The 27,691-nt window shown below is 47.0% G+C and overlaps 1 protein-coding gene across 2 annotated transcripts; it reads right to left on the bottom strand.

The window, feature by feature from the left end:
* Nucleotides 1-2,186: 2,186 nt before the first annotated feature.
* GPRC5C (G protein-coupled receptor class C group 5 member C) lies at nucleotides 2,187-27,691 on the bottom strand. 2 transcript variants are annotated; one of them, XM_060271950.1, is made up of 6 exons: nucleotides 27,212-27,691; nucleotides 25,738-25,834; nucleotides 14,905-15,970; nucleotides 8,937-9,031; nucleotides 6,415-6,561; nucleotides 2,187-4,673 (listed from the first exon to the last, which is right to left on the bottom strand). In XM_060271950.1, exons 3-6 carry the CDS (start codon nucleotides 15,944-15,946, stop codon nucleotides 4,641-4,643), a joined length of 1,317 nt encoding a protein of 438 aa, XP_060127933.1. In that variant the 5' UTR covers nucleotides 15,947-15,970; nucleotides 25,738-25,834; nucleotides 27,212-27,691; the 3' UTR covers nucleotides 2,187-4,640. The 2 variants fall into 2 exon arrangements, with proteins under 2 accessions (XP_060127933.1, XP_034959994.2); XM_035104103.2 differs by lacking the exon at nucleotides 25,738-25,834.

Below are 27,691 nucleotides of genomic sequence, written 5' to 3'. Positions count from 1 at the left end.
CGTTTCTAGGCTGAGGTTCAGAATTCCCAGGTCTGTGTCTGAGCATTCCCCCCTCCCCTTTGTCCTGGCACCTTCCCCGGGGAAACCCATGTGTTACCACCGAATTGGAGCAAACGGCAACTGGGTTCTCCATGGGTTGATCCGATTCAGTGGCAAAGCACAGGTTTTCCTGGAGAAAGCGCCAGGGCCTAAAAACAATAGCACCACCCCACTTGGGCATGGCCAGGAAAGCCCAGATCTGTGCCTAGAAAATGCAGAACAAATCTTAAGTGTAGATGAGCCCTTAAAGGAGTATACCGTGTTTCCCCCTTTTTAATACGTAGTCATAAAGTAAGCCATGGCAGGGCTTTTAAGCATTTGAGAACTATTAGACATACCCCGAAAATAAGCCATACTTCCGCGCGCCCCAGCCACCTAGCGGGACCTAGCACGCCGGCCGCGACAGGAGGAGGAAGCCTGCCGGGTCGGGTCGGCACCTGGAAGCGGCGGCGGTGGCTGCAGCGCCGATAAAGTGTGCAGCAGTGCCGCACGGAGCACCAAGGGCACGAGCGGCAGGAAGAAAGAGAGAGAGGCTTGTTGCTTGCGGCTGGAATGGGGGACAGCAGCTTGGAGCAGCCCGTTAACGGGAACAGCTGCTGCTGCTCCGGCAGTTCGCTGGGCGAAGAGGGGGGAATTCCATTGCCGAGGCTGAGCCCGGGAAAACGCGTGGAGGGACGGCAGCGTGCGCGCGTGCGTGGCTGCTGGCGAGGCCAGTGTGCGCCAAAGCGGGAAGCCGCAGCGAAGGCTGCCGAAGCGGGAGGAGGAGACAGCGGCCACAGCAGCAGCAGCGCGGAGGAACAGGGAAGCTCTGTTTCCCTCTGGCATTTGTGTCCAGGAATTGGTGGCTGCAGCGCTGAGCGCGCCGAGCGCCCTGCCGGGCCGGGTGGAGTACCTAAGCCAGCGGCCTCCACCTGGCCCGGCCAAGGAGGCCTGCCTCCCCACCGCCCAGAACTGGCGGATGCAGCGTGGAGCGCGCCAAGTGCTCCACAGCGCCGAGCACTTGGAGCCCCCTGTCAGTCCGGGCGGAACGCCTGAGCCAGCAGCCTCCGCCTGGCCCTGCCAAGGAAGTCTGCCTGCCTCCCCCCGCCCGGAATTGGCGGCTGCAGTTTGGAGCGTTGGAAAAGACTCCTGGATGAAGCCCTCTCTCCAGGCAGAAGAGAAGCTGGGGGTTTGTGAGTTGACCCCAGGGCAGAAGAATCGTGGGCAGCGTGGAGGGATGCAGAATGAAGTCGGGCAGAGCAGCGTCAATTGCACCTGCTTGCTGCTTTGCTTTGCCCTCTTCTGCTTTGCACTAAGCAGCAAAGGGCTTGAAAATGGGGACTAGTTAAAGGAAGTTTATTTTTTGCACAGCAGGTTGCTCTTACACTCACATGAGCAGAGCCAGTAAAAATAAGTTGGCAATCCTGCTGTTGCAATGTAATCTAACAATATGTTTTGAGTTGTATTTTTGCAAGGTACAAGTAGGGTTACCATTTTTCCTCCTTTTTCTTCTTGATTAATCCCCAGGACCACCATTTATGAGATAATTTTATTTCCGTTCCTAGTCCCAAGTACAAGATAGATGCTTGTGACATCCATTTTGAAGTATGGTAACTGATACTGTGTTTTTATACATGAGTACAAAATTATCTCCTAAATTCTGCTTCATTTCTTTGCCATGAGAAGTTTTGGAAACTCTGCAACTGGCTTCACTTTAGAATGGTTTGCTGGGCTGATCATTGCACAGGATCCAGCACAAAACTCAATTGTCTACCTAAAGACAACTGAGAAATCATACAGACAGATGTGCTCAAAATACTTGGTCAACTGGAGTGTCTGGTTCCTCAATAATAAAACATACCATAATAAAAACCATACTGGTAATAAAAAAATAAGACACCCCACCAAAAATAAGACACCCTGTGTTTTTTTGAGATAAAAAAGTTATAAGACGGTGTCTTAAAAAAGGGGAAACACGGTAGCAGACCTGGAGGAAGTGGAGTGGGATTGGCTTTTTCTTGATCACCTGACTCTCAAGGTCAGGAAGGCCCTGCTTGTTTTGTTGCTGGTTCTCCAAAAAGCGTGCCCATACTATTTGGCCTCCCCATCCCATTCCTGTCCAAACTCACGAAAGAATATATGAGAAAACAAGAAGGAGGCAACAAAAATTAGGAAAAAAACAAAACCGATTTAATTTGTCAGAGAACTCTGGGCTAAAAAAAGCCAGTCCTAAAAAGGACACACACTGCCTCCCCCGACCCCCACTTAAATAACACTTGGATTAAAACACAACAGTCGCACACACGGCCCTCCTCCTGAGTTCTTCCTGCCATTCACTCACAGCCAGATTTAAAACAAAAAAAAATCACACTGCATTAACTATATAGAGGATAACTCACCCAAATACACACATACGACAGCAAGGCGCAGAACATCATTCTCAGTAAGGCTGGCCAGAAATCATGGCTCAGTGCGAGGCTCTTCATGACTAGCCTTGGCTTCAGTGAGCATAAATTCGTATTTTTGAGCACAAAGTGGTAGGGCGGGCAGATTCTAAAAGCTGGATATGATCCCTCTCCTGCCATTGTAGAGAGGGCTTAAGATAAAAGGGAGGCCCATCTACAAAAAGGCACTGAGTAGACCCACTCTCGGAAAGCAGAGGCCAGGTAAAAAGGCATTGCCGGGAGTGTGTAGCTAGCACTTTCTGCATGTCCATTTCTTCAAACCCTTCCTCCCAACCAGGCCCACAGAACAGCTGCGTCTACCTCATGTATCGGAGAGAAAAAAGCACCTCTTTCCCCTCTCTCCAAAGTGAGAACAAGGAAGGGGAGATAAAAGGTGGTGGAGCCTCAGGATGCTAAATGTACCAAGATAAAAGTCAGGCCATAGCCCAACAGAACTGACACAGAGCAGTGCGCGGGCAGCATGTGGGTGGTGGCCCCTTAAAAGACTAAGGCTGAGATCCTGGCACCACTTACCTGGGAGTAAGCCCCACTGAGCTCAGAGGGACTTTTTTTTTTAATGTGGTGAGGTTTGTACTGTAACTGTTTATTGCAGCACAAAGCTCTCATGGGTCAAAGCCCACTTTTGCAAGATATACATACAGAGAGAAGGCAAGGGGATTATAGGGTTGTTATTAAGGGAGACAGATTGCCTAACAATGCAAGAGAAAGGGGGGGTCACTTTATAATGCGCATGGCACAAAAGCCAAGAGAATTTTAGGCAGGAGATTCAGAGCAGGTGCGGCCCATTCTCAGCAGATGAGGAGTGAAGTATGAATAAAACTAAAGAGAGGCAATTGCTGTCCTGTGATGAGCTCTGCAGCCCAAGACTTCCAAAGCTTTATCCTTTGAAACTCCTGTGGAAATACGGCACCTTTGGGCATGGAACACTCCCCATTCTCCTGCACCGCTAGAGCCTCTGGCTTCACTTTATAATTCCATCTCCCCTCTGTCTCTCCTTTCTGTGGGGATGAACTTACGTATCTGCTATGTAACTGAGGTTATCGCTTTGCGAATCTCACTCAGGGGTCCAGTGAGCTTGTGCTGGGGGGGCAGAACTAGGAGGGGAACTGACAGGGAACAGCAAATGCCATGGATCTCCCACAACTCTCACTCTGTGTCCTATCTGTCTCCTTTAACTTTCCCCATCAGTTGGCACCTCCTGTATGTTCAATGGGTGGCACCGAGAACTCACAAATACCCCCAAAACACAGTCGTCACAGACATCCGAGATGCTGCCTGCAAAATAAGGCAGAACTGCAACCCCCCCCCCCTCATGCACCTTGGCACCCAGAGCTAAGCACCAAGCGTTATAAAATCCTTATGCGGCCTTCATTTTGTGTTGCCCTGAGGGGGCGGAGAGGCAGCAGGTCAGGAGCAATCAGGATTCTGGGACAGGCATAATATCTGTTGCACCTCCAGGGTTGGTCCAAAAGCAGAAGGGCTACGAGAGAGTTCTTTCTACACTTGACAAAGTTTTTCTCCGCGGAAGGACTAGCATCTACATGGCCTCCATTGAAGGAAGAATCGGAAGAGCAGGACCCTTCTCGGTTCTGAAGCACGCCCTTGTGGGATTTGGCAACGGGGTGCAAGGTAGGGGCAGCAACTCAGTCATCCACCAGGAGGCCAAGTTGTGGCCTAGACAAGATCCTCTCTCAGTACAAGGAAAGGCGGATTTGTACAGCGTAAAAAACAGGTAGCATTGCAGAAGAATGTGAGACACTCACAGCAAAGTCTACGTGGTCCATGAATGGTGTGGCGTGTTTAACAAAAAAAAAATAGGAAAGAGGGTCCTGAAATGCTGGCTAGTTGTACTGCAGAGGTGGCACTAAGAAGAACTTGATTGAAGGCTCCAAGGAAGTCCTGCTGTCCAGAATTTTTTTTAAAAAAACAAACAAGCCACAGGTGTATCCCAGTACGGCAACCCAGATTTTCTATAGCAGAGGTCAAGCAGAGCACTTGGAGTTATGTGTAACAATAAGAAATTGCCTTGTCTCCACTGCCAGAATGAAATCTCAATGGCTAACTGAGGCCAAGTCTCATTAGATGCTCCTTCGCAAAGGCAGGTTTCGCAAGGCATCCTCGAGGAACAGGACCTTCTGAAATCAAAGACTTTGGCTTCTACCACCTGCTCTTGCTGTAAGGAGATGAAGCCTGAAGCAAAAGAAGAGATTGATAACATTAGTTTTCTTACAGCAGGAATGGTCTTTTAAGTTTAGCTAACGAAAGCCAACCGAGATGGGGGGGGGCAGGAAATGAGCCCTTCTAAGTTTGCAATTGGTCCTAGATTGGGTTGCACTCCTCTGAAGGGTCAGCTTTGCAGTTCATACTCCACACTTACTAGAGTGTGGTTCAGGAGTTGGTGTTGGGAAGGGGTGCTTTTTTAACAGCTTCAGTTGGTTCACCAGCCGCAATCCTATCTGGAGAGAATGGACCTTCACTTCCCCACTCCTCCACATGCAGCTGCTGGGTGACCTTGGGCTAGTCACACTTCTCTGGACCTTGCCTCGGTTACCACCTATGTATTAGCGACATCCAGGCTTCAAATACCCGCTTAGATACCTCAAATGGTAGAAAATGCAGCCACCCACTGGTGTATATCTCATACCAGATACACTCTTTACAGTGTTTTTCTGGGACCAAATTAAAGTGTTGCAAATGACCTTTAAAGCCTTGGAACAGTTTGGGACCAGGTTACTTAAAGGACTATCTGCATCAACCTGCCCCTGCCTTAAGATCCACTTCAAAGGCCCCCCTACAAAGACAATTAGGTTGGCTGGCAAATGCCAACCATGACTTTCTCAGTGGTGGCCCTACAGTTATGGTGCTCAGTTCCACATCTTATATTTACTAGTATTTTATGCTGTTTAAAACATCTTTTTTTAAAAAACCGTACAGTGGTGCCTCGCTTAACGAACGAAATTTTCGCTTAAAGAAAGGATTTTTCTAGCGGAGGTTGCCTCGTTAGACGAATTCGTTTTATGAAAAATTCAGCTAGTGAATCGCAGTTTCCCATAGGAATGCATTGAAATTCAATTAATGCTTTCCTATGGGCAAAATAATAATAATAATAATAATAATAATAATAATAATAATAATAATAATAATAAATTCAATGCATTCCTATGGGACTCACTAGACGAATTTTTCATTATAAGAATAGACCCGTGGAACGAATTAAATTTGTCTAGCGAGGCACCACTGTATTAGGAACTGGTGGTGGTGGTGGTGGTGTGTGTGTGCGTACGTACATTTTTGAAAACTGCTTTGAGAAGCAGTTTGCTTGAAAAGTGCTGTATAATAATCAGTGCTTTTTTTTCTTTAAAAATGTTTAGGGGTACTCTCATTTTGACTCAAGAAAATCACCATTTGATAACATTATTCCTGCTTATAAAAACCAATAAAGAAAAACAGGGAAGAAAACCCCCATTTTATAGTTCAAATCGGGGGAAATAAATACAGTAAATGGACAAAAGTATGAAGATTCACAAAATGTTTAGGGGTATGCATACCCCTGCATTCCCCCCCAGAAAAAAACACCACTGTTAATAATAATAATTTAAAAATTAGCAATCAACCTAAATAAAATTTGCAGGATATTCCAAAATCCAAAGTGAGGACCAAATCACAGCTTGTATTTTCTCCATGTTTTGTGGTTGCACAAGTCATGCATTACTCTGCAAAGGCACATAATATGAACTAACAGCAACATATAGGTCAGCTGCAGTCAAATGAGTGTATTATGAATTGCAGAGATTGTATCAAGGCAAACCGGGCTAGAAGTAGTGTACTGTATGAATCAGTTCAGAGGGGCAGAAAGATAGGGATTCACTATATATCTGTAGTTGGGACTGGAAGAGAATTCCAGTTGCAGCTGCATTAGCCAATTACACACCTGCCCGCTCTTTCCATCTTTCTGTGCACCTGCCTGCTTGTTCTGTGAAATGTAGGCATCCTCAGCACGCAGTGTAGAATTGGCACTGCCCATCACTTGACTGTTGGCTGTGGCGCGAGGGAGGATGACATCATAGGGGCCCTCGGACTGGAAGCAAAACAGCAACGAAAAGAGCAAGAATTGAGCAGAAAGTGTGGTCAGGAAGGCAACCAGGAGCTGCATCATGTTCAAAGAAACACAGAGCCAACCAACATTCTGCACTTGTCATCTACGGAATACATACCGTATCTGACCTTCAATGAAGAAGGCTTGAACTGTTCCATTTTCAAGTCACCAAAACATTCCCACTTTCAGATCATCACCAGGCTATCTGAAACCTTTTACTGATTTTTTATATCATTTCCACACGTGAGAAATTGTTGGCACATGCAACGGATCTGAGGCTTTTTTAGATCAAAATGGGGGGGGGGCTGTTTTGTTTTGAATTTTCAAGGGAATGACTCAGTCAGAGAGCATTTTCACTTGGGTCCCTGGAGCAGCATGGTTACATGCACTCTTCAAGTTCATGCACACCTTGATTCCTAAATTGCAAGATAATAAAACTTGCAAAACAGTAGAAATACAGCAGCGATACCAAGATACTGAGCAAATGCCCAAATCCAGCTTCTGTCGCAGTGTTAGGTGAACCATAGCTGCCAAGTTATCCCTTTTTTTAAGGGATTTTCCCTTATGCTGAATAGGCTTCCTCGTGAGAAAAGGGAAAACTTGGCAGCTATGAGGTGAACTTCTCTATGGAGATACAAATGGATGCTATGGAAGGTGCAAACTCCTCTCTCATCATCTCTGACATCCCAAATTCATTAAGTATATTTTGACTGTGTTCAGACAATCACGCCTCAATTTAATATGCTGAGGTGTGGATGAGCCTCTCTTGGCCATGCCCTGCAGCCCCTTTTCATTCCTCTCTTTGCGTGAGCTGGCAAGCAAATCACGGGACCTTCAAATTAACTATCGTTTCCAGTTTTGTCTGAAGCAGCAAACAATGATTAACAACTCTGGTATAAGCCAGGATATTAAAAGCAACTTTAAACCACGGTTTTGTGTCTGGCTTGTTTGAAGCTGTTAATGCTAACCATAGTTTCTCCCAGTTTGGATGAAACAGGAAACTATAGTTATTGGAAGACTTCCTGGTTCGTTTCCCAGCTCCTGCAAAGGGTAGCACCATGGGCTGTGTCTGCAAGCTCAGATACAGTGGTACCCCGCAAGACGAACACATCGCACAACAAAAAAATTGCAAAACAAAGCCGTCTATGGCCGTGTTTCGCAAGACGAAGCAGCCTCGCGAGGGGAAGGGAAGCCACCGCCACCGCCGCTTACCTTTAGGACTCCGCCGGTGACGTCCACGGCTGCCGCTTCTGCCTCCTGCGGCAGTGCGGCGCTCATGGCAACCTCTGCGGCTCCGGCCTTGCCCTCCGCGGCTCCAGCAGGAGCAGCAGTGGGGCTCGCCAGGCGGCCCTTGGCAGGAACAGCGGCAGCACCTGAAGGAGCGGAGGCTGCGGTGGGAGGAGACCCCGTGGCTCCGGCCTTGCTTTCTCCCATCTCTGTAAATGGCTTCCGGACTCCTTCCAGACCCCTGGCCCTCCTCCTGCTTCCCCCTCCCCAGAGCCTTGAAGACTTCCGGCCGTGGCAGGTGAGTCGGCGCCTCTGGGGGGGGGTGCTTCTTTTTTCCCCATAGGAACGCATGAATTAAATTTCAATGCATTCCTATGGGAAACCGTGCTCCGCGAGACGAAATTATCGCAACACGAACCGACTCGTGGAACGAATTAATTTCGTCTTGCGAGGTACCACTTAATAATCTGAACGCTTTCTTTGACCAAGTCAGATGACAAAATAGTCAGATGAACTGCCTTCCCTAGCCTCAATCCTTTCCCCTGCCACGCATGTAATCTCTGCAGGACGATACAGGCCAAATAAACTCCTTTGGTTTTGGTTTTTAATAAAAAGATGTCAAGCCTACTTCTCCCAGGAAGCAAATGAGGTGGGGAAACCTGATTCTGATTGTACCTTCTCAGACTCCAAATGAGGACTCGCATAACTGAACACTTATCCATGAAATAAAATGTTCTGAAAACATTTTTTGAAACTAGGTGTTTGAGGCAAAGGGTCCTAGGCTTGCCATCTGAATAAGGCGCAGATCAGAAGCAGTTTCACCCCGTTATCCTGCAGCATCAGGCCAAAAAGAGGGCTGCACTCAAAGACCTGTGAGTGTAAGTTTACATCCAAAGAATGCTAACACACAGAGTGACACTGTTTATCCTGCCCCCTTATCTAGAGATAAAGACACAGAATATCTGGATTTGACATTTATGAGAGGTTTCACCTCATTCTGTCAGGAGCAAACTTCTCCTGCTGAAGTGCTCAAGAGGATGTTGCTTTTTGCTTTTTTTTTTAAAAAAAGCCCAACATTCTGGAAAGTCGAGAAAGATAAGAAACACCAGCAGAATTGCACACTCACTTACAGGCCCCTTGTGCATGAGAGCCATCTCTGTAGGCTGGTACACACTCGTCAGCAGCTGCCCGTTGTATCCGCTGTATGGAGACACAGGTTTTTTGGCTGAAAAGAAGAGAAATCACAAGAAAGGTAACATTAAAAGGCACACAGGCTTGGGAGATCTTCAGTGACAAAGATGGTTTTCAGGCAGCGCAGGCTGAGCAGAAGCAGAGAAGACCTTCGCTCAAATAACCCGTGTAAGAGGCAGAATAGTGGTTCGTCCTGGATAGCTCGGTTGATTAGAGCATGGTGCTGATCATGTCAAAACTGTAAATTCAATCCCTATATGGGACAGTTGCATCATCCTGCATTGCAGGGGGTTGGACTGATCCGAGGGCCTTCTGGCGGTTCCCTCACTGCGAGAAATGAGGTTACAGGGAACCAGGCAGAGGGCCTTCTCGGTAGTGGCGTCCACCCTGTGGAACGCCCTCCCATCAGATGTCAAGGAAATAAACAACTCTCCGACTTTTAGAAGACATCTGAAGGCAGCCCTGTTTAGGGAAGTTTTTAATGTTTTATCGTGTTTTTAACATTATGTTGGGAGCTGCCCAAAGCGGCTGGGGAAGCCCAGCCAGATGGGAGAGGTTTAGACCACAGCGCCACCCATGTCCCTCAAATAAATACATAGAATACCCTCCAGATGGTAACCTCCAAATGTTGTTATCCAAATCCCATCAGTCCCAGCCACCATGGCTAGTGGTCAGGGATGATGGGAGTTGTAGTGCAACAACATCTGAACGCCACCATGTTGTCTACCCATGATATAGGGTCAGAGAACGCGTACAATTGGCTTACAAGAGACATACATGAGGGTACACTTCTCCCAAGTAGAAGAACCACGCCTAAAAGCCAAAATAAAGCATGCCAATTTTAACACACTATCCAACGATGGATTCACAAAGTCACGTCAAAAAGGTAAGATTTTTTTTCTCAATTCAACACTGCATTAACTCATATTAAATTTACACAGTTATGAGAGAAGATCCCGGTTAAAAAGGGTGGCAGCCCTAAATGATTGCATGGGCAAATGTTGGAAATGTAAGAAAGAGGAAGGATCTTTTTATCATATGTGGTGGACTTGCCCGCTAGTAAGGGATTTCTGGGAGAAGATTTATAATGAACTAAAGAGTGTGTTGAAAAACACATTTATTAAGAAACCAGAATCCTTTCTATTGGGTATAGTTGGAAAAGAGATTCCCAAGAAAAATGTTAATTTCTTTATGTATGCTACAACGGCGGCAAGAGTATTATCAGCCAAGAACTGGAAGACCCAAGAATTACCAACAGTGGACGATTGGCAAATGAAAATGATGGAGTACATGGAACTGGCTGAGATGACCGGGACACTACGCGACCGGGGAGAAGAAGTGACAGAAGAAGAGTGGAAAGATTTTAAAGTTTATTTTAAAAAATATGGCAAAATTGTATATTGAGAGTAGATTTAGAAGTTTATAGAAACTGCGGGTTTGAGAATTATGTGAAGTAAATTGATGTATAGGGACCCAGGTGGCGCTGTGGGATAAACCACAGAGTCTAGGGCTTGCTGATCAGAAGGTCGGCGGTTTGAATCCCTGCGACGGGGTGAGCTCCTGTTGCTCGGTCCCAGCTCCTGCCCACCTAGCAGTTCGAAAGCACATCAAAGTGCAAGTAGATAAATAGGGACCGCTCCAGCGGGAAGGTAAACGGCGTTTCCGTGCGTTGCTCTGGTTCGCCAGAAGCAGCTTTGTCATGCTGGCCACATGACCCGGAAGCTGTCTGCGGACAAACGCTGGCTCCCTCGGCCTATAAAGCGAGATGAGCGCCGCTACCCCAGAGTCGGACACGACTGGACCTGATGGTCAGGGGCCCCTTTACCTTTACCTAAATTGATGTATGAGAGATTTGAAACTGTAAGGAGCTTTAAACAATGAATTGGAAATTGCTAAACATAAAGGAGAAATGAACCGCAGATAAAGGGAACTCAAGGAAATCCCCTCTTACAATGTTAAAGGAAAAGGATCATGGTATTTTGATTTTTGTGTTTGTTATTGTTATTTTTGTTTGCATTTGTTGTGTTTAAATTGTTGTGTTTATCTGTAAAACCAATAAAAATTATTTTTTAAAATTAAAAAAATGATTGCATGGGCAGCAATCACATTTGTACTCATTTTGACAGAATCACTGTGTGTGTGTGTGTGTGTGTGTGTGTGTGTGTGTGTGTGTGTACACACACAGAGAGAGGGGGGGTACAAATTAGCCCTGAGAGAGTGAAACTGTTAAGACTTCGTCTCCGTAATATACAATGCTTCATTTCATATGCCACTATGCGTTTGCAAAAGCCTTCATCTCTGTGCACAGACAGCTTTGCAAAGAAGTGATTGCTATATTTCTTCCATGCTGTTGGAAGCAAAGCAGGAAGCACTAACTAATCAATGTTCCCAAGTGCAACAACCATCAGAAGCCTGCTGGGGCATTCTGTGACTTAAGCCAGCCATAAAACAAAGCCTTGTTTGTGGGTAACTATAGACAGAGTAGGTTTTAATGAGCACACTGTGCTCAGGAGACCTCCCCTAAATAAGAGAGTCCTCTCTAGGGTTTAAGAGGCAAAGCGTGGTGCAATAAAATCCTGTCAGCCATGTAGTCAAATGTGTGTATATTTTAGCCTACTGTATTGGTTTTTACAACAAAGAATTGTGGAGCGGTTGAGATTTTTGACTGTGTGTGAAATGGCAACAATCTTGGTTACTATTGCCATCAAACATACATGGGACTTCCATAGCCAATTCAGGTTCTTTGCCCCTGTCACAACCTAGTTGTGTTGTTGTTGTTGTTGTTGTTGTTGTTGTTGTTTAGATTTACATACCGCCCTTAGCTTTGCTGTCTCCTTCTATAGAAGAGCAACAAAATGAAAGGTCTTAACTTTGGCTTCCTTCAGCAGTGTAGTATATATATTTCTGCTGCAAAGACTGAAAGATTAATTTAAAAAATAATAAGGTGGCGGGGAGAGAGGAACAATTTTGGAGTTGCTTCAGTGTCTGAAATATGGAGAACCAAGTTCTACAGGGAATCCAAAATTAGACGCAGAAAAAGCAGGTTCCTTTTCTTTTCAATGCAGAAATATCCAGAAGTTCTAAACAAAGGAGGAATACATAGCAAAATTGATCCCTGAAGAGATAATCTTAGGAAATTCAAAGACATGGTGAATAGGTGTAAAACAGCAGGAAGTAGAGGCATTTCGGCAAGATGAAGAAGTGAGTCACAGAACAATGCTGTGAGTTCTTCACTTCAAATCATGCAGATGAGGGTAGTTTACAAAAAAAGAAAAGCCCCTTATAAAGCCTGGAGAGAGAATGACAACAGCTTGTTCCAAATTGTGCTTTTCGGTGACACATACTGTACAGTTTTTTCCCTCTGCTTGAAACTGGGGGAGGCTAAACCTTCTTGGGCTCCTTGATCACTGCAGATGGTGACAGCAGTCACGAAATTAAAAGACGCCTGCTTCTTGGGAGAAAAGCGATGACAAACCTAGACAGCATCTTAAAAAGCAGAGACATCACCTTGCCGACAAAGGTTCGTATAGTTAAAGCTATGGTTTTCCCAGTAGTGATGTATGGAAGTGAGAGCTGGACCATAAAGAAGGCTGATCGCCGAAGAATTGATGCTTTTGAATTGTGGTGCTGGAGGAGACTCTTGAGAGTCCCATGGACTGCAAGAAGATCAAACCTATCCATTCTTAAGGAAATCAGCCCTGAGTGCTCTCTGGAAGGACAGATCGTGAAGCTGAGGCTCCAATACTTTGGCCACCTCATGAGAAGAGAAGAATCCTTGGAAAAGACCCTGATGTTGGGAAAGATTGAGGGCACTAGGAGAAGGGGACGTCAGAGGACAAGATGGTTGGACAGTGTTCTCAAAGCTACGAACATGAGTTTGACCAAACTGCGGGAGGCAGTGCAAGACAGGAGTGCCTGGCATGCTATGGTCCATGGGGTCACGAAGAGTCGGACACGACTAAACGACTAAACAACAACAAACTGGCAACAGGTTTCAGAAAGACACTTTCTGTGGGATTAAGGTGGAGTCTTAGGTGGGAGGTTGGCAGCCAAGAACAGAGGTTAGAGAGAATATATTTAAGTGACATTTTCAGCACAAGGAGCAATTCAGGAAACACCTCCTTCTCGCCCGGGCAAAGCAGCTTTCTCATTTATTTGTGGCACATCTATCCCACACTTCATTTAGAAAGCTCAGAATGGCTCACTTGGGGATCCTTGATGGGCTGCAACAGCATCATGTGCTCATGAATCATTTTCTAAGCCCGCTGGCAAAGAGCCAGCGCCACAGTAGTAGGTTCTTTCAAACAGGGCAGACTCTAGTAAGTGGAGAGGGAGAAGTCAAGGTAATCCAATCATCAAAACAATTTCTTTACGGAAATACTCATCTGGGTCCATCATCTCACGCAGATGGAACTGCGGCCTTTTGAGCAACTTCCAGGGAAACGGAATCCAGCAATTTATTTTTACAAGACATAATTTCTCTCATTTAATTTTAGGTTTCTAATCCCCTAGAACTAAAATTTTGGGGAAAGAGAAACAAATCTTGTATTTGCAGATGTAAGATTATGCATACTGCCAGCTTATGAAAATCCGAAGGAGTGGGATTTAGGGTCCTCTTCCTAAGTTTCAAATTATCATCACCTGAACTTTGCCCATGATGAAAGTAAAGCCAGTGCCATCCTGGGCTCCTTTGAAGGAAAGTTGGGATAGAAATTTAATAAATAAATTTCACACCGTCATGTTCTAAGCCAAACAATATATTTATAGCCCGATCCTATGACGCCCTCTGAAGTCAAGTGTGAAACAGCTTAGAGGTTTTATGTACAATCAAGAGGTATACAAATTTTGTTAAATAAGTAAATAAAAAGTCTCATATAAAAGTTTATAAATTTTCAGCTGTACATCTTCTCTGCAAGGTGGGCTTCCGAGTCTCAAAATCCAAAACAATTTAGCAAAGCTAAATACTTTGCAAAGTACGTAACCAAGATCTGAGCTGTGATTTGACCTAGCCGCTCTTGATTCTGTATGGCTTATTAAAGGAAAGTGAAAAAGTCAGGAAAAGCCAGGAAATTGAATTACTAAGTCAGAGGAGAGGAGAGGGAAGTGAGGGCAGAGATCAGCCATAAGGCCATGTCTCTTCAACCAGAGCACAGAAAAGACGTCATGTCTGTCTATGCCAGGGCTAGCCGATGTGTTGGGTTTTTTTGACACAAGTGTGCCACAAGTCAAAATGAACATAGGAGTGCTCTTGTGAGCACTACTTTACACATGCAGTTCTTTTGTATGCCTTGGTGTTGTTGTTTTCTTCCAAGCCTATTGAGCCAGGCGGACATGTTGCAACACAGAATGAGACAGGAAACCAACAGGGTAAGTAAGGCTGACTCTGCACCACCAAGTCAGGCCCTGGTTCCTCCTGCTCTTCTCCAGGTATGCCAAATATGCCCTTTACCTGCTTGCGGCACTGCCCACTTGCACTGTATTGTACTCTAAAAACTCAGAAGATAAAGACAAGGCAAACCCAAGCATTTTTTAAAGCAATACAGTCGTACCTTGGAAGTTAAACAGAATCCATTCCAGAAGTCCGTTCGACTTCCAAAACGTTGGAAAACCAAATGGTGGCTTCTGATTGGCTGCAGGAAGCTCCTGCAGCCAATCAGTAGCTGTGGAAATCCTGTCAGACATTCAGCTTCCAATAATAGTTCACAAACCGGAACAGTCACTTCCGGGTTGCGACATTTGGGAGCTAAAACGTTCGGGAACTAAGCTGTTTGAAAACCAAGGTACGGCTGCATTTTAAAATGAGCCTTGTGGTGTTCATGCCTACAGAAAAGCATGATGGAAGTTTCCGCAAAACAACCCCATGCCCATTGCCAAATGCCTCTCTACAGCCTGTATGCTGAGGCCTACCTGAAGAAGGTTCGTCCATTGAGAAGGCCTTGTTCTCCACAAACATGCTCTGGGATTTCTGTTCCTTGAGGATGGTTTCATATCCCACTCCCCGGGTGGGGTAGACATCTTCCTCGTAGATTTGCTCCGGTCCCGGCCGGATCACTTGGGAGATCTCTGGGATGACGTAGAAGAAAATAAAGACGCAGGCGTTGGAGACGAGAGCAATGGCCAACGTGGGGTCGTCCCAGGCTTGGCCTCCTTCCTGCTGGTTGCCGTAAATGTACATCACAATCCACACAACCCAGATGGCCATAGAGAGGGAGGTGGTGAGCAGGAGAAAGACGGCGTGCTTCCTCCAGTGCTTGTAACGTCCACACAAGACAGGCCACGAGGCCACGAAGGCAAGCACTTGCAGGAACATGACGTAGATCAGCGCCATGACAAAGTCTTCGTTCTTCACCCGGCAGGGGTCCTTGGGCGAATCGTCGCTCCTCACCACAGTGATGATGAGCCACTCGGCGTTGATAATGACCTCCACCAAGACGAGGAGCAGGGCCATGCCAAAGGTGACCCAACCCCGGGGCCCGTGGTTCCGCCGGGCGAGGAAATTGAGGCTGAGGGAATGTGCCGCCAGGCAAGAGAAGCACACGGCGAAGAGGACGCCAAAGAGGAAGCGTCGCGAGGTGCACGTTGAAAAATCTTTGTTTACGATGAAGGCAAATGTCAAGCAGAAGAGCCCAAAGGTGCCAAACAACAGGAAGGCTTGTGTCCCTATCAAGCTTTTCTTCCGATAGTCCTGGACAAACGGAACGCTGGCCACAAGGACGACGGTGAGGACAAAGGTGGTCACGACACCGAAGGCGGCTACCGCCTCCAGCACGACGCCCCAGGCTGACGACAGGTCGCACAGGTTGTAATAGATGGACGGCAAGTCCTTGCCGCAACCTGCCGGCGGCGATGAAGTCACTTCCGCCAAGCATACTCTGGTGGGAAGTCCTACGAGCCAAAGGTATGGCAGCAGCGCCTTGGGTACACCCATCATTTTGGAGCGATGGCACATATTCTTTGGCTTTTTGGGAAAGAACTGAAAAACAGGAGGGAAAAGACAAGGTTAGTGTATCCGAAAGAAAGCGTATTATTATCAGAACTGGGCAATTTTGTAGTATCAATGGCAGTGCTTGGTTATACGTATAACAGAACCGGTGATGGTCTGTACCAGGCATGGCCAAACTTGGCCCTCTAGATGTTTTGGGACTACAACTCCCATCATCCCTAGCTAACAGGACCAGTGGTCAGAGATGATGGGAATTGTAGTCCCAAAACATCTGGAGGGCAGAGTTTGGCTATGCCTGGTCTATATCAGCATTTCCCAAGCTTCGGTCCCCAGATGTTTTTGGACTACAATTCCCATCATCCCTAGCAAGTAAGACCAGTGGTCAGCAGGGATGATGGGAACTGTAGTCCCAAAACAGCTGGAGGGCTGAGTTTGGGGATGGCTGATCTAGGCCAACTAGATACCTATACGAATCCCACAAGCAAGACCTTTCCCAACAAACAATGTTTAAATATAGCAGGTTATATATATATATATATATATATACAAGCAAAGTCTAGCCCCCACCCCACCTAAAGGCTTTTCGCCATTAATTTGAAGTATATTTTGGCCTCTTTCAGAGGGACAGGACTTGTATCCCTCCCTATTTGTTTTGGTCTTTGATTTCTTGGTATTTGATTTGAATTGTTGCTGTTGTTTTGTTTGTATTATTTAAATAGGTTTTAATATTAAGTCGCTTGTCAGAAAAATGATTAAAGCCACCAAACTCGGTGACCACTTAGCACATCTTGCAGAAGTGTGTTCTATTAAATCTGCACCATGTTCTGCCTTCAATCTCCAAACGTTCAGTTTCAAAACTAAGATGGCCCCACGTACTAGAATGGGAGAGCAAAGCCTTACTCCATTCACTTCCTCCACCCTGAAGCAGGCCTGTGCCTCGGGGCCAAACAACACATTATGCAGGACTTTCGAGATTAGATCTGCCATTTTAATCAGTACTTTTAAGGCAGCCAGGGGGGGCTCCAAATGGGAGCAGTGGAGCATGGATGGGGGGCAGGCAGTGAGTGTTTTAACCCTTCCCTTGCCACTGTTCTCTTCCAGAACTGATCATTTCCCCTCAAGTTGCCAATACAGCCCTGTTGGCGGGGTGTGTGTGTGTGTTTGAGCCTCCCCACTCCTGAAGGGCTAATAGCTTTCGTTTCGGATAGGGAGTGAGCTGTGTCAGAAACTCAGATATATAAGCTACGTGCCAAATGGCTCCTTGAACCAAGATTACAGTCACCAAAACGAAATAAATAATAATAATAATAATAATAATAATAATTTATTATTTATACCCCGCCCATCTGGCTGGGTTTCCCCAGCCACTCTGGGCGGCTTCCAACCGAATATTAAAAACAGTACAGCATCAAACATTAAAAACTTCCCTAAACAGGGCCGCCTTCAGTTGTCTTCTAAAACTAAAATAGTTTCTTATTGCCTTGACATCTGCTGGGAGGGCGTTCCACAGGGTGGGTGCCACTACCGAGAAGGCCCTCTGTCTGGTTCCCTGTAACCTCACTTCTCGCAATGAGGGAACCGCCAGAAGGCCCTCGGTGCTGGACCTCAGTGTCCGGGCTGAATGATGGGGGTGGAGACGCTCCTTCAGGTATACAGGACTGAGGCCGTTTAGGGCTTTAAAGGTCTATTTAAATGTCTATTTTGGGACAAGACAGCTCCAAAGTCTTATTTTTCAAGTGATGGACTGACTGCGACTGATTCTCTGTTAAGCACCTGGCTGGTTCAGATGACAACCTTGAGCTAGGGTAAGAACTTTGAGAACTTAAAAGAAGAAAAGTCACTTGATCTAGGGACAGTCCATGTATAAGGACTCCCCGTGGATACAGAGTACACATGTTCCACGGGGCCTCTTTTAAAAGACTCACCTTGTATATATTGGCCTATTTTTACAGGACAGAGCATGAGTGTGTGAAAACAGTCAAGAAGATCCAAGGATCCCCAGGCATACACCTCCAGATGGTAGAGATGTCAGGCGCCAGCCTAGCGCCCAGGCATCTTCACGTGGCCACAAGTGGGCAATAAAGGTAAAGGGACCCCTGACCATTAGGTCCAGTCGTGACCGATTCTGGGGTTGCGGCACTCATCTCGCGTTATTGGCCGAGGGAGCCGGCGTACAGCTTCCAGGTCATGTGGCCAGCATGACAAAACCACTTCTGGTGAACCAGTGCAGCATACGGAAATGCAGTTTACCTTCCCGCTGTAGCGATACCTATTTATCTACTTGCACTTTGACGTGCTTTCGAACTGCTAGGTTGGCAGGAGCTGGGACCGAGCAACGGGAGCTCACCCCATTGCGGGGATTCGAACCGACGACCTTCTGATCAGCAAGCCCTAGGCTCTGTGGTTTAACCCACAGCGCCACCTGCGTCCCTAAGTGGGCAATAGCCAGGTGCAAAATGCACTATATAGCTCGTCCCAGAGAGAGGGGGAGAGATACTGCCAATCTGGGTAAAGTACGGGGCTTAGATGGGCCACTGCCCTGACTTGGCATAATGCAGCCCCTTAGGTTCTTATCCCATCCTATCACAAAGGGTATATGGGCAGGTGATACCACAATTACATAGACTTGGGAGTATTTAAAATGATGGACCAAGGCGAGAAGAGAAAAATAAATGGGTTGAGAGGAAGAAACCGTAGACTCCCAGAGTGGGCAGCAGCAATCCATTAAATCCTACCCTCTTGAGACTTACTCCTCACTCGCAAAAATATGCTAATTCACCGCACCACCAGCAGCCAGCCTTATCAGGCTTCACCTAGAGCAGCTGCCTTTAGCACTTAAACAAAATTTAAAAAATCCTTCCAGTAGCACCTTAGAGACCAACTAAGTTTGTCATAGGTATGAGCTTTCATGTGCATGCACACGAAAGCTCATACCAATGACAAACTTAGTTGGTCTCGAAGGTGCTACTGAAAGGATTTTTTTATTTTGTTTTGACTGCGTCAGACCAACACGGCAGCATACCGTACCTGTAACTTTAGCATCTTGTTGGGATGATTTATGTCAGGCATCCTGCCCCACCCCCTATGTGCCTCACCCTGACCTCCCTGGAAGCAGGCTAACAGTTAAATTAGCAATTCCGTTCCCAAGGTCTATTACATGAGTAGGCAAACTAAGGCCCGGGGGGGGGGCAGGATCCGGCCCAATCGCCTTCTAAATCCAGCCAGCAGGACGGTCCAAGAATCAGCGTGTCCTTTTCTTTAAAATGCATCTCTGGGTTATTTGTGGGGCATAGGAATTCGTTTGTTTTTCTTTTCAAAATATAGTCTGGCCCCCCACAAGGTCTGAGGGACAGTCGACCGGCCCCCTTCTGAAAAAGCTTGCTGACCCCTGGTCTATTACCTTGATTTCCTTTGCAGCAGCAACAACAAAAAGGACCTCAAAGTTTTCACAAAATTAATATAAAATAAAGATTTGCCTAAGCAAGGGAGGCGTCTTGCTCCCTGTCCCTCTCCTCCAGATTGGCAAATTGCTGAAGGCTAGAGAGGAGAGGGGACAGAGAGAAGCTAGGTCAGGCAGGCCAATGAAAAACGCCTGAATTCCCCCCCCCCTTTGTCTTTTTGTTAAGGTGCAGAGTGGCTGGCTTTTGAGGGATTACGAGTTCAACGAAACAGAGGTGACTTTTAGATCATTATTATTTTTTTAGAAATCACTAGGGCAGAGGAGGAAGAACACATCCTCACCTAGGATGTCATTTCTAAAAACAGCTGTAACTGCAGCATAAAAGGGGGGGAATCAAAATAAGGGGGGAAATAAAGTAATTAGCTGCCCCAGTGCAAAAGCATATTCCCAGACCAGCTATGTTCCCCCTGAGAAAGAATCGGCCGGCAAACTGTTGGCCTCCCCTTGGCTGCCACTCAACACTTCTTGGTTCCCAGGCTTAGAGGATTCCAGATGACTTCCGAAAGAAGAGAACTCTCTCACATGCCTTCCAAATCCGCTTGTCTTGGGGCTTGGATCATGGGCTAGTCCTAGCTTCTGGGGATTGGGGCTTTATGCTACAGCATGTGAGAGCTTCTTGTACTAGCTGAGAATGCTGGCACCCCTTCAGTTTGGGTTACCTTTACGAGTACAGACACGGGGCTAGTTCAGCTCCAAAACGTAACAGTCCATACATTAGTGTGAATGCTGCGCTTTCTCTGCTTTGCAAAAGCACGTTTTCCAGTCTGGGGGTAAAGTGCCGAGAAGCAGAAAGGTCCTTTATCCTTTCAGTTTCTTTTCTGAACTATAACCATTATAAAGTTTGAGGCCGAATGATGCAATGAGGAACTAAATGCATCAGACAGCTTTTAGCAGGGGCTGTTCAGGGACCCGTTTCGCTGGCTTAGGTAAGAATAAGGCCTGTCTTATCAGGTGGCACTGTGGTTAAACCACTGAGCCTAGGGCTTGCTGATCAGAAGGTCGGCGGTTCGAATCCCTGTGACGGGGTGAGCTCCCGTTGCTTGGTCCCAGCTCCTGCCAACCTCGAAGTTCGAAAGCACGTCAAAATGCAAGTAGATAAATAGGAACCGCTACAGCGGGAAGGTAAATGGCGTTTCCATGTGCTGCTCTGGTTTGCCAGGAACGGCTTTGTCATGCTGGCCACATGACCTGGAAGCTATACTCCGGCTCCCTCGGCCAATAATGCGAGATGAGCGCGCAACCCCAGAGTCGGTCACGACTGGACCTAATGGTCAGGGGTCCCTTTACCTTTTATCACAGTTTCAGCACCAAGCAAAGATGTCCCCCACCCCCAGGGCATTTGGGCAGCTCCAGAAACTAGCTGCTTGTATTCTGATTATGCTTTTAATAGGTTTGTTTTTATTTTTATATTTTGATTTTGGTTGTAAAACGCTTTGGGACTTTTCGTAGCGGGCAGCAATATATAAAACTAATCACCATAGTAAACAACCTACTGGTATATCCTGATCAAGTACCAACTTGAACTGTATAGATCAGGCATCCCCAAACTCGGCCTTCCAGATGTTTTGGGACTACAATTCCATCATCTCTGACCACTGGTCATGTTAGCTAGGGGTGATGGGTGTTGTAGTCCCAACACATCTGGAGGGCCGAGTTTGGGGGTGCCTGGTATAGATCGTCACCTATGTGGCTTTAATTGGGTCCATGTAATGTATTAACCTGGAGGTCTGGATGAAATCCTGAGAAAGTAAGACCATTTAATTTTTTTAAGACTGCAGTTCTATCGGTGGCTCAGAAAACATACGGATACAGCTCAAAAAGAGGCAGGAATGCTCAGAACAATGATGGAGCAACAGGACATCGTCCATGTAATGCCCATGCTCAACTGATGCTCAGAAATAGCTAGAGCTGTGCCCCCCATGTTGTAGACTCCAAATCCCATCATCCCCCAATCTGCAGGGCCAATGGTCAGGGTTAGTGAGAGTTGTAGTTCACAAAATCTAGAAGACACCATGCTGGCTACTAGTATGTCCAAGCAGAGCTCCTGTACCTTTAAACCACTACAGGACAGGCAAAAATGAAAGAGCCACACATCTTTCCATCATTGCATCTCCATGCCAAGGGATGGCAAATCTGATTAATTTCTGCCTGCAAAAGGGGTGCAACCATCTTTTTCTGGCAGTGTTCCTAAGAAAATGGAAACCGTTAGGACAACTCTTATCTGAGCTGAACACCTAGGGGTTTGGGGCATGAATGTTCTTGTTTCAGAGGAGACCATTGATCTGGGAGGGCTTGACACACAGAATATTTTCTCAGCTCTGCATGTCTGCAATTCTATGAAAGCCAGAGCACTTATGTGATTTCCTCCCCAGCTTACATAAATCAGCATTGCATAATTCAGCATTTTCTAGCCACCAAACTTGGATAGTTTTTATGGTGTGGAATATCAGACTTCCTGCTTAAGAGATTATTTATCATCCCACTAGTGTTAAAAGAGTTTTGTCTGGTGGCTTATCTGTGGACAGAGAGAAATTCAATAATTCCCTCTTGTCTGGAGGAGGAGGAGGAGGAAGAAGAAGAAGAAGAAGAAGAAGAAGAAGAAGAAGAAGAAGAAGAAGAAGAAGAAGAAGAAGAAGAAGAAGAAGAAGAAGAAGAAGAAGAGTAGTAGTAGTAGTAGTAGTAGTAGTAGTTTGGATTTGATATCCCACTTTATCACTATCCGAAGGAGTCTCAAAGCAGCTAACATTCTCCTTTCCCTTCCTCCCCCACAACAAACACTCTGTGAGGTGAATGAGGCTGAGAGACTTCAGAGAAGTGTGACTAGCCCAAGGTCACCCAACAGCTACATGTGGACTAGCTTGAGTGGCTAACTCACTAGCAGAAGTTTGCTGGTGGTGCCGTTTGCCAGTCCACACCTCTCATTTCAGCACATCTACTTCAAATAAACTTCTTCCCTGCCCTAGCAGCTGGACAAGGCTTTGTTTTAGTTAATGTGGTTTCCATCTCAATAACCACACTGTTAAGACTGCTTAATGATTAAGCCACTAAACTTGCAGTGCATTTGTGCGGACGCATTCACTTTCTCTGCAAAGAATTTGCAAACTTTTGGGGGGGTTGAAAGGAAAACAACAAACCCGCCCCATTACAGATCAGGTATCACATATACGTTACCATATTTTCAAATGCACCATTCTATATACCGTAGCCCATTTCATTTTTTGCGTAGGGAAAAAAACCCACTGCGTTCCAGAATTGTGGAGACTACGGATGATCGCTGTGTAACTATGGGATCCATTGTTTCCTGCCTAGAGCATAACTGTGTAGATTGAACAATAGCTGCACTTCACTCTGGAAGCCACTGTTTTGTGGTGAGGCTTTAATTCTAGTCTGCCAATCATTTCGGGAGACAGGAAGGTTGATTGCATCTCACACCTCTAGAGGTGGGGGTTTTTAAATAATAATAAAAACCCACTCCTTTCAACAGAGCCACAAAGTCCCCTATGGCTTACAGGCTATCCATGTGATAGTCAGGATGAATGAAGATGAGCATAAGAAACACTTGCGTGCGCTGCTTCCTCCTATGACTGGGGAGGCTCAAATCCACACACACCCAGCTATGAATCTCACAGGGTGGGCCTTCGGTCAGCCACTCTTCTCAGCCTATCCTACCTCATATGGTTCTTGGGAGGATGCAGTGGAAGGAGCAGAAATGCTATGCATGCTGCCTCGAGCTCGTTTGGGGGGGGGGAGTCGGAATATTAATGCAACAAATAAAAATACATTTTTCTAAGTCCTTCTAAGCATGAGTAGAAAGCTGCAGTCTGCATATGGAAACCGAGGTACACACCACCGGCTTGCTGTTACAGCCTGGAAATTATAATGAAAATGTGCAGGTATTCCTGGTGTTCTTTTTTTTCTGCAGCCATGGCGTGCCCAATAGTCACTCAGTCCGGACGGTTGGGCACTGTCAAATCCCAGCCGCCTGCTCTGCGTACTCGAAGCATTACGGAAGTATTCTGCCCTGCAAGTCTGCATCTCGCAAAAGGCGGCGGGTGCTTTTTGTTCGTTATCTTGCTGAACGAATGCGGCAATTATAGTTCTCAGTTTCTCACCACCACTCCTTGCCTCAGGGTTTCCTCGCTGAAACTGCTTCTCTAAGCACCTGGATCTCTATGGAACATCTACAACACATGCAGTTTCCCTGCGCACCTAAGAGGAAGGAGAGACTGCGTCCCAAAGCATGGTCTGAGTGCATGGATGTGTTGGGAAGAGGTGCGCAGGGGAGGCTGCCTAACAACCCCACATGCATTGCCTTGAGTGCCAGGATGGAAGAAACCATCATTCAGTGAGGACTTGGCCTAGCTGCTGCCGCCACCTCTGTCTTCAGAGCGAACATTTTTGCCCTGCTAATGAACAGCATTTGATCAAGATTAACCCATGCAAGCTCCTGGTGTAGATGCCCCAGTGGGAGTTATTATGGAGAAGAGCAACCTGGGGTTGGCGGTAGTTCTGTTAACATCCCTGCTGGCTCACCAGAACTCCCCCCGGACTATATGGTCAGTGAAGTGGCTTAACTTTCATCCTTGCTTTCCCTAAGCTGAAATCCCAAACTGGCAAGAAAAGAGCACGTTGAAACTGGGCACTTGCTTATCTTGGTAGCGACGTCTTGAGATCTGATTTGGTTTGCTCTAATGGGTCATCAATGCCTAGGGATGGCTCCAAGGGTGAACATGCAGACGGTCCCAGGTTCAATCCTGGGACCTCCAGTTAAAAGGATCTCGGGAAGGAGGAACAGGAAACACCCCTTGCTCGAGAGACAGTGCCAAACAGAAAAAGCAAAGTACTGAGCCAGATAGGCAAATGGTCTGATTTTCCGTAATAGCACAACTTCACACGCTATCAACATTTCTCAGGCGCAACCAACAAATAACATGTTGCAATAATAATAATAATAACCGTGGGTAGAGGCACTGCTCAAGGGGAGAGGAATCACGTGCCAATGTGAAACCACAGTACTGACACAACCGCTGATGCCTGATGATCGTCTTCCAAATCAACTACTCTATTCCAAACTTAAAAATGGAAAGCGTAATGCTGGTGGTCAACAAAAGAGGTTTAAAGACTCTCTCAAGGCAAATCTCAAAAAAATGTACGGTAGAATAAACACCGACAACTGGGAAACACTGGCCTGCGAGTGCTCCAGTTGGAGAACAGCCTTTACCAAAGGTGTCATATGGGCTTCGAAGACACTCAAACTCAGGACAAAAGGAAGAAATGTGCTGTGCTAAGAGGAAGGCACGCTTGGCAAACCCTCACCTTGATCAACTCCCACCCGGAAACCTATGTCCCCACTGTGGAAGGACGTGTGGATCCAGAATTGGCCTCCACAGTCACTTATGGACTTACTGTTAAAACCATGTTTATGAAAAAGACAATCTTACTCGGCTATGAGGGATCGCCAAAGAAGAAGAATAACAGTGCTGACATTTCTGCTTGTTTCCATGCCAGCTCAGGAGCACAGAGCAAGCCAACCACTTTTGTTAAACACTTCAGGGTCTTTTAAACTTCTCCACTCATGTCTCTTCTTGCACAACAGAGACTTGGGTGGGTGATCTTTTTCACTGCACTAAAAAAGGATCTTGCACAACACAGCATAGGGACGTGTTGTGCTTCCCATTCCAAAGAGGAAAACCCCCAGTGCCATCGTGGGCATGTCTTTGTCAGAGCAAAACAAAACAAAACAATCCATGCAACTTGCCATGTGTCCCCCCCACCCACCCACACACACCTAGTTTAACTTCAGAGGCCCAGGCTGTCCCGTCCCCGTATGATTCACTCCTTCTCCAGGAAGCAAGCCACATTTATCAAGGTAGCTGGAAGCTGTTACCCGATCTGTCTCAAGAGGCTGGCTCCAGCTAAGAGCCTGGTGTGGGCAGAGGGCAGGAGAAAAGGCAAGGGAGAAGGAAGCAAGGAGAGACTATCTATTTTGGAGAGGAAGAGCGAGGAATGGTTTGGAAAGTCAGGAGTTGGTGTAGCAGATCCTATTGGATCTCGCCCTTCTCACAGGGGTTCAAAATCCCCCAAGGACTTCTCGGGAGAGGGTAACCGCTGGGAGTAAGCACCGCTGAATCCAGTGGGCTTCATTCCCCAGTCAGTGTACCTTGGATTGGCTTATTCGTATTGCAGGCAAAAGAAAAAACGGGGAGTTACTGAAGGTCATATAGCAAAATCAGCAAGCAAGCAAGAAAGTGTGGGGCGGCAGTGGGAGTGAAAAGGTTCATATTCCACTCCAAATCGCAGAGCTATACTCTCGCAGATGGGATGGCCTGTCACCTACCTTAAAGCGGGAGTTAGCAATGTGGCCTAATCAGGATCCCTGCCTCTCCACGCTGCTGCTGCTGCAATTACTGTAGGCTTGGGGAAAGCATTCTATCCTAGCCAATGACAAATGTGTGAGACACTCACAATTGTTTTTTCGGTTTGCAAAAGTGCCAACTAGCCTGCAAGGGTTGGCAACCCCCCACAACTCTGCAGTGTCATCCATTGGGCAGTATAACTTTGGTGTTTGGGGTATTTTTTTAACTTGGTTCTGAGATGGGAGCTTGGCAAGGCCTTTTCATTTACTCCAGAGCTTGGGAAATTATGTGAGCCCCGGCCTGGAGTCCAAAACTCCAAATCCACTTAAACAGCACCAGACAGAAGCTAAGAGTTCTGTCTTTCTGCTTTACAACTCGCTATCCCATGCCCAAAATCTTGTACCGCAGTACTCCTTTCCTTTCCCCAAACAGAGCTCACCTGGTTCTCCACGCCAACCCACACCACTCCCATTCCCACATTACCAGGGCAACATGTGAGAGAAACAACATTTATCTGTCACATTGGCATCATGCCCTTCCTCCAGGGCACTCGGGGTGGCACACGTGAATTTATTCCACATTATCTTCCCAATAACCCCAACCCACTAGCAAGCTTTGAGACTGAGCAGAGATATGTTTCCTGGTCTTCTGGGGGCCGATATCATTACTACCCCACCCTCCACTATAACTCACAACCCACTATGGTTTCGTTTCCCCTATTCCAGTTATTAGATCCTACTGGAGGGTTAAGACACAACCTAATATGCACCGATTGCATTTTGCAAACCCTTTGTCCTGTGGGTTTCTGTGTATAAACAAAACTACCACACCAGCTGTTAAGCAGAGGCCAATTCACAGTTTGCCAGTCCGGATTTTCAACCCTTTGACCTGTCGCCTTGCTGAAATCCAACCTTTTTTGGGGGGCGCTATTTCCTCTCTTGTTTAAACAGGCTTTCCTCATCTCCATTTTTCGAAGCTTCAAACCTCCCCCCCCCCCAGTATCAAATACAGGTTTTTAAAAAGAAATGCCTACATCTGAAAATCAAAACTCAAATGCACACCATGACAGTATTATTCTTTGGGGGAAGAATCTGTATCAAATTCAAACACTACAGCTGCGTAAGCTATTTCTAAGGTATAGTTTAAAGGGCTAACCTAGGAGTTCCCCCCAACGCACAGGCTAGAGAAGGGGAGATTGAGAACAGGAGGCAGCGGGGGGATGTTGTTGTTAGACCTGCTCCGTCCCTTCCATTCAGCCAAGGGAGGGGGAACACCTTTGACGCACACAAATAGTCAACTGGGTCAGCAAAGGCGGGGGGGGGAGGTTCCAAACTTTTAGAGACCCGTGCGGGGGAGTGTGAGGGAGATGGATCAGCTCTCCAGTGGGCGACTTCCACAGAAGATCCGCACCCCACGCGTCCCCAGAGCTAGAGAAAGGAGCCCGGGCGCTCTTACCTGCCTCTCCCCACCACCGCGGAGGACAAAGCCAAGCGGCGCCAAGCCAGGCGCCCGGGACTCCGAGGCGGCTACAGTCCGGCCGCCACCACCTGGTGCCTTTCACAATCCGGATCCGAAAGTCGAGGCTCTGGCAAGCAGGCAGGCAGGCAGGGGGCGTGCCGTGGCAGAGCAGCCGCGCTGGGCGCGGGTGGGCGCGGAGGGGCGAGCAGGGCGCGGAGAGGCTCTTTCTTCCCTCGCTCGGCGCTCCCTCGCTCTCGGCTCCGGGAAGCTACGAGCTTGACATCACGGTGACATCAGCCCCCATTCAAGGCTCTTATCGGGCCTTCGCCCAGCCCTGTGCAACCAGATTGCAGGCTAATCAATCACCTTCCCCGCCCACCGGCCCCGAAATCTTTGTGTCTCGAGTAGACGCGCCGGAGCGAAAGTGCCTCCGCGCCCGCCTCCTCCTCCTCCTCCTCCGGCTCATCCTCGAGTCGG

This window comes from Zootoca vivipara, chromosome 2 (assembly GCF_963506605.1).
Source record: "Zootoca vivipara chromosome 2, rZooViv1.1, whole genome shotgun sequence".
NCBI classification, from domain to species: domain Eukaryota; kingdom Metazoa; phylum Chordata; class Lepidosauria; order Squamata; family Lacertidae; genus Zootoca; species Zootoca vivipara.
The sequence above is the reverse complement of the archived record's forward strand: the minus strand, read 5'-3'. Positions and strand labels throughout refer to the sequence as shown.

Excerpts from the sequence above, each read along its gene's own strand:
- GPRC5C (XM_060271950.1), bottom strand. The coding sequence starts at position 15,946 with ATGTGCCATCGCTCCAAAATGATGGGTGTACCCAAGGCGCTGCTGCCA. Across the intron at positions 6,562-8,936 it reads CTCTCATGCACAAGGGGCCT|TCCGAGGGCCCCTATGATGT; the intron begins GTAAGTGAGTGT and ends TTTTGCTTCCAG. Across the intron at positions 4,674-6,414 it reads AAGATGGAAAGAGCGGGCAG|GCTTCATCTCCTTACAGCAA; the intron begins GTGTGTAATTGG and ends CTTTTGCTTCAG.